The sequence below is a fragment of the Epinephelus moara genome, chromosome 6 (genome assembly GCF_006386435.1).
Source record: "Epinephelus moara isolate mb chromosome 6, YSFRI_EMoa_1.0, whole genome shotgun sequence".
Lineage (NCBI taxonomy): Eukaryota > Metazoa > Chordata > Actinopteri > Perciformes > Serranidae > Epinephelus > Epinephelus moara.
In genome coordinates, this window is record NC_065511.1 from 2,094,689 (window position 1) to 2,101,839 (window position 7,151).

Consider the following 7,151-nt stretch of genomic DNA (forward strand, 5'->3'; position numbering starts at 1 on the left):
TTGTGTTACTCCATGATGGCAACCCTGTTGAAAACACATGTGCAGTTGTCTGGTGAGTTTTTTTTAAACGCAGTTCATAAGTATTGCTCATGAAAAAGACGACGGCGTTTGCCACTCATTCTTAAATCTCACATCTATACGCTGTCTAGCTAACGTTTACGAGCTCTACTTGTGTGTTAGAAGTTCTGTTTCAGAGCTAGCTTAGCACTAGCCCTGCTGTTAGCCAGCTCCCTATCTTTAATGGAAAGCTGCACTGCTCCATGATTGTTTGTTCCAAAAGAAATGCAGCTCTGTCAGGTAAGTTATCTTTACAGCTAACAAACGTAACTCACCTGTCGCAGGTGGGAGAAAAAACTTAGTAACATCAGCGTTATTACTAATGTGGCGAATGTGTCTGTTATTTACTCCAGCTATAGAACATACGGCAAACGTCTGTCAAGACTTGTAAAAGATATTTTTATAATACAAAAAAGTTTCCATGCTTATTGATAAGATTTTGACATAAGGCACAACTGAATCGGTTTCAGTAGCCTACAGAATCAGAAACGATTGACACCCCAGGGGAAATTGTGATATGTTACAATCTTCTTTTTTTTTCCATTCAACTTTATTGCAAAGATTTAAAGACACGGGTTTCAGTTACTCTGATAACTTTGGCACTCTGTAATGTTGTTGGACAGTTTTAAGCACATGTATCAATATTGTCAGAATCTCATGACTTTTAGGGAGAATATATTTCTGGATCATATTTAAGAGTAAGTGGAGTAATGAAGTAAAGACAACAGCTGAAAAAGTTCTACATTATCATTTAGCCTACAGTATATAAACAGACTCCCACACAGAAACACAGTCATTTAACAGTGATCCATTTTTTAATACATATTTTCTGTGTGTGTCACCACACCCTGCGCTACAATAATATGAATAGCGGATCTGATGAGCTGCGCTGCTCTGAAACAGCTGATCGCGCCGATTGTACATTATACCACCGGATAATCCTCTGTAATAAGTTCACCTCAAAAGAGTGATACTTTGACCTGCAGGATATTCTGATGTCTTTACTGTGGGTGTTCTCACCGCGATCCCCCCCCTCAAAAATACACCTATTGAAACAGACAGAATAAGAGCAGTTATCATGTGGCGGGAGGATGGGAGGGGGACACTTAGTGCTCCATCTCTGCTGTGAATGATTCATTTAAAACTTTTTTGTTTTATCTAAATCACGTTATTTCAAAAAAGTCTCGTTATGCGGCAGTGAACACATTGGAAAGTGTCAATTATAAGGTTTCTGTCAAATTTTTCCTATCGGGGAGTCAGCTACGTTGGGTAGAGATATACATTGAGGTGTGGGCCTTGAAGCATTCCTAAAAAGCATAAAGGTCCCTGTTGGAATGGCATCAAAAAGTATAGCAAATTCCTTAGGGGTTACTGGGAATTTGTATATAGATAAAAATTCTTCCTAAGTATGAGACCATCACCATTAAACAACTGACTCACCAGTAAAATCTGATTCTGAACCCGTCTCTCAAAGAACAGTGATTTATTTTTGAACAAAATGTCTTTATTGTTCCAAATCAGGTAACTGTGTGGTGAGAGATTGTGCTCATATATTAACGACCATGCTAGAAGGACCTGTTTATGAAATGCAGATAATTTCACAGGGAGTTTCTCAATATTGTAATTACAACAAAAAATAAAAGTTAGGTGACCAAAGCTAGAGAAAATGTGATATTGAAGTGGTTTGTTTTTAGAAAATGCGTGATATGTTACAATGGTTTTGATGTAAAGCGTGAGGGTGAGACAAGTAGAAATAACAACTATAATGTCGGCAAAGATGGGGGAAGATACCCCTCTTAAGAACAAGTCAATTTAAAGAATATTTGGATAGGAGTTTTGCATGTGCAGGATGATCTTGATGCAGAAACCAACATACTTTTGGGAGAAATAAATTGGTAGTGTAGCTAATTTTGTTGTTATAACACAAAGAAAAAATCTTTAACATCTTGGTCTAATAGTGGGATGGGACCATGCTCAAAACGAGCTATTAAACTATATGAAACAAATTAAAATCCAAACTCTGTCCCATAAATGGATTGTCTAGAGGCCTTGTAGCCTTTTTTTTTCAGGATAAGTTTTTATTTCAGGATGCCCTCCTCCAGCTAGCTTGCTAAAATGCTGGCTTATTCTAGATACCTAACAAAAGTGGAAAAACAACACGCACATCTTACCCCGTGTGAGGGTGGGTGCTGGACCAAAAAAGTTAACATGTAAAAAACGGCTCTTCCTCAGATGCTTACATGCAAGCATCTGAGGAAGAGCCGACATGGCTCGAAACATCATGCTTTAAATAAATCACACTTGATTGGAGCTTTTTGGTGTGTGGATTTTACTTGTTTTTTACATTTATTCTAGATACCTAGTAATGCCAATGATTGCTAGCTAGCTAATAATGCTGCCAAGCTTTTGAAACTACAATATTAAAAATCCCAACTCTGCTACTACCATACGTAGATTTGAACTATGTATGTATATTTGTTAGGGCCGTAATGGTACATGTATTTGTGTCGAACCGTTCGGTACGCGACTTTCGGTTCGGCACGACCCAGTACCGAATTATTGGGCGCAGGATATTATTTTATTTTATTTTGTTTTATTTTAATTCCGTTTTTGCGAGCCGAACCATTTAAAATATCTAGTTCCCCGACGGACATAATTGAGTGACGGACCGAGTCCCGTAAATCTCCGCTTTCACTTTGTGCATGGTGTGGGTTAATTTTGACAACATGGCAAGTGAGCCTGACGAACCTGAAGACCCACCCGCAAACCTTAAGTCCTCCGTTTGGGAACACTTTGGTTTCAGGGTAAAATACGAAGATGGAAATAAACAAGTTGACAAGACAAAAGCAGTGTGCCGACACTGCAGAACAGCGGTCGGGTATGTACTTGGAAACACGTCTAACATGCTAACGCATCTAAAGCGACACCACCCGAGTTTGAACGTTAACCGGCACGACTAGAAAAAGCAATCTGGTGCAAACTACGATATCGTCGTCGTTTAAAAAGAAAGAGCGTTTCCCTGACCATCGCGCTAAAGAAATAATCAACGCCATTGGAGTTGAGTAAAATTGTTTAAGCTGCACTTTAGATATAAGCATGTTTTGTTTACTGCACTTTAACAAAGTGGGAAAGCTAAGTAAGTTCCTAGTAAAACTGAATCTGAGCAGGCTTTAAAGCTGACCAGCTGCACTATACTTTTTATTTTAATTGAGTAAAACTGTTAAAGCAGAAATGTATATTTATATTTTTCATTCAAAAAATGTGTTAAAAAAACAGCAGGATTTTATTTTTCACTTTTATATTTCTATTTTCATTCAAACAATGTGAAAAAGCAGGATTTTATATATATTTGTTTCATTCAAAAATTGTGTAAAAAGAGTTAACTGCTGTGGTGGTATGTTTTAATAAGGTTACCAATAAGTAAAAGATATTAAATATTAAATATTTTTTTCATTACTGTACCGAAAAAAAACGAACCGTGACTTGTGTACCGAGGTACGTACCGAACCAAGATTTTTGTGTACCGTTACACCCCTAATATTTGTAGATATGAAGTCACATATGACTACCTAGCAGAGTAGGTAGAGTGAACAACACCATCGCAATGTGTGCATGTGCGATAGTCACATCGTAGGACATGCAATGTTTTCTCTATTTTTAGATCACGTAAACTTTTGTTTTGCTTCAAAAAGCAGGTCTGAAGAAAGCTCCTTGCTCTGCTCGCCTCCCTCTCTCTGTCGCTCCCTCTCTTAGCACTAAGCAGCCCCTCCCCCTCTCATGCACACGCTGCAGTCACACACTAAAAGTGAGCGACATGCAGGGAGAAAAGGTAAAGGAGGATTTATGCCTGTACACACTACATGACTTTTCTGCCCGTTCTGAAAGTCACTGTCACATTACACGATTGTGAAGTCAAAAAATCGTGCCGTGACTTGGCTGACACACATGACACACTACACGATGGTACACACTGTGTCTGCACTGTGTCTGTTCATGTGCCAGCTGAAATGTTGTTGTAGTCACCTAAAAAGCGCCAGCAGATGGCAGGAGCTACATTTAAAGTACCATACGTAAACATACAAGCCACTGAATCCTCCACAACAAGTTCCTACAAATGTTTCACAATATAAGCCTATTTAGAAAATGGAGGGATTCTCTCAGCTGAGATTATATGGTGCTTTTAATTTGAAACAAATTCAGGAAGTGTTGGGTTTGAAATGGCGGCGCGATGCATTAACTTTATCAAGGCAACGGGAGTGGATAAAAATATGAAGATACAGAGGAATTAATAAATAACGGCCCTTTTATAATGTGGTCTGTTTCAAATGAAGCTGGTAGCCTCTGCAGTTGTGGTCAGTGAAAGCCCCGCCACTATTTTTTAATTTTATTACTTTAACCCTCTAAGCGCCAAAGTTGCAAAATTGCAACAAGCAACATTACTGAATAAAACAGACCATAGCTCCAAATATACTGCCAAATCTTGTTACTACTTTGTACCCCTAGGTGGTGAACATGTGCAGCTTCAATCCTGACGTCATTTGTTGGTGTGTTTCTATTCAAAGGGTTTCAGAAAAAAGAGTTTGAAACACAGAGGGAGGGGCGGAGTGAACACAGCAGGTGAAAGGAGAGAGCGGTGCAAGGGCCAGCAGATAGAGAGTGAAATATAGCAAAAACACACAAAATGCCTAAAGGATTTTTTCACTGTTGATGAAGTACTTGGTCAGGTACTTGCCGATTCTGATGGGAAGTATTTGCCCTCTGATGACGATCGGTCGCCGAGTGACGAAAGTAAAAGTGACGGTGCGTCTGTGCATCGCATGCACGATGACGGTCCACACAAAGCAGCACATGACATCGATAATAACCAGACTTTGTCTCACCGCAGTCAGGGTGGCAGAAAATAGGGACTTTAAGCAGCGGCGGATTTTGCCACGGCTACGGCTCCCGGAAATAGATCTGCGCTCCGCTGATCGAGACTTATGCTGTGTTCCCACCAAACGCGAATTCGCAAATTTGCGCCTCAAGATTACATACAAAGTCAATGCAAAGACGCGAATTCGCGCCGGGCAGTGCGATGGACGCGTCTAGGGCGACGCAATGAACGCGATAGAGGCGTCTAGCGCGGCGCGAAATTCGCGTCCAACGCCTCATCGCTCGAGTTGAAAATATTGAACTTTTGAGGCAAATTCGCGTGACGCTGTGCCGCAAAAGCCAATCAGCGTTGAGATTCTCCCGACGTCACTGGCGTGTGTCAACAACGTCCAGTTGTTGACACAGCAATAAACTGCTACTCACCGGAGACAGATGGACAGACGCTCCGCAGCTGAGCTCAGCCTGAAGTACCGCTGAAAGCGGCTGTCATCCAGATGGAGTTCCTGGAGGAGGTGGTGAAACTCGCCGAGCTGGATGCGCTTCTGCAGGATAAAAACGACGGCGTTTGGCCCTCCGACGCATTTGGGACTTCCAGAGCAGGTACAAAGCAGCGATGGTCGTCAGTGGCTACCCGGAGCTATATGATACTACGTGTCTACTCTACAGAGACCGCAACAAAAAGGAGCAGGCTTGGGTGAAAGTCGCTGAGTAGACTGGTCTACTTGGTAAGTTCTGTAAATATGTGTCTTTAATTAGTTTGCAGAATGGTTGTACTATGAACGTTAGCACTAGCTTAGCTCCAGTTAGCACAGCCGGCTTCCCCGCTACTCGCGCGAATGACGCGATGACGCGAATTAACAAAATGGTCCAGCGTCCAAACTCGCGCATTACGGACGGCGCATTACTCGCGAGTGAGTAAATGAGTAAATCGCGTTCATCGCGTTTGGTGGGAACACAGCATTACTCGCTCATAACATGCCGCCCATAACGCGCGAGTTTGGACGCTGGACCATTTTGTTAATTCGCGTTATCGCGTCATTCGCGCGAGTAGCGGGAATTCGCCTCAAAAGTTCAATATTTTCAACTCGAGCGATGAGGCGTTGGACGCGAATTTCGCGTCTACTGCACCGCGCTAGACGCCTCTATCTGTGCGTTCACACCAAACGCGATGGACGCGATGTTATCGCCCGTAACGCGAGTATCGCGTTACTTGATCACAAATGTCACCTTTTTGATCATCGCTTCAATCGCGATGACGCAACCCTCCTCCCGCAATTTTCTTCACCTCCCGCTATTTTCTCGTCAACCATGGCTGAGTTAACTACCGTAGCTGCTCTTTATCTGTTGTGGACATCTGATTTGGATCGNTCCTCCATTTCATCCAGGTGAAAACGTTGATATGGTAAATCTAAGTTCTTTGATTTGTTCACGTCATATAATAACAAAAACTCTTCCTCTGATATTAACTTGTCATCTAATGCATAGAGCAACTCCTCTCTGGCCCTTTTGAAAGACATTTTGACCAAACTGAGATAGCTCACTTGAGCTGTGTTTTTACCCTCACCCTTGTCACGTGGTGCGCGTTCAGCTGTTCCGACCTGACAGCTACTGCAGCAACCTGCTTCATGACTACTGGATTTGACGGCTACGGTACCAGCGCCAGGAGAGATTTATTTCCGGGAGCCATAGCCGTGGCAAAATCCGCCACTGCTTAAAGTCCCTATTAGCTGAGGAGGGGATGTGTTGAAGGCAGCAAGGGTGGTAAAAGCAGGCCTGTAAACAGTGATGATAGTGGCTGGGTTTACTTGAGAAATGAGGAAGTGGATCACAGGTGGATTAGGGACTGTTGGCTATTGTGGAGACCAAAATCACAATATGCAAATTAGATGAGTTAATTTACTCCCATCACAAAGTTCGGGTCATAATGAATAATTTTCTCATTTAAAGTATGCCCTATCTCTCACCACTTTAAAGCTACAGCCTTTTGAAATCTTTAAATGAAAATTGAATATTTTCCTACATAAACTCCGGCGCCTAAAAGGTTAAGTCATCTGATGAAAATTCTTGTGTTTTTTAATATTGCTATATATTGCAAAAAAAAAATAAAAATCACAATGTCAGTTTTTTCCAATATTGTGCAGCTCTAATACATATATGTATGTGTGTGTGTGTGTGTGTGTGTGTGTATGTATATATATATATATATATATATATGTGTATAT

At 41.4% G+C, this 7,151-nt stretch overlaps 1 protein-coding gene across 4 annotated transcripts in view; it reads left to right on the plus strand.

The window, feature by feature from the left end:
• Nucleotides 1-7: 7 nt before the first annotated feature.
• rrp15 (ribosomal RNA processing 15 homolog) overlaps nucleotides 8-7,151 on the plus strand; it is an 89,411-nt gene continuing 82,267 nt past the window's right edge. For 3 of the 4 annotated variants that reach the window (XM_050045860.1, XM_050045858.1, XM_050045861.1), the window contains exon 1: nucleotides 8-52. In XM_050045860.1, coding sequence (XP_049901817.1) covers nucleotides 13-52 — 40 coding nt within the window. In that variant the 5' untranslated portion in view covers nucleotides 8-12. Of the gene's footprint in view, nucleotides 53-73; nucleotides 298-7,151 lie in introns of those variants that run through there. The other variant, XM_050045859.1, reaches the window with a different exon arrangement.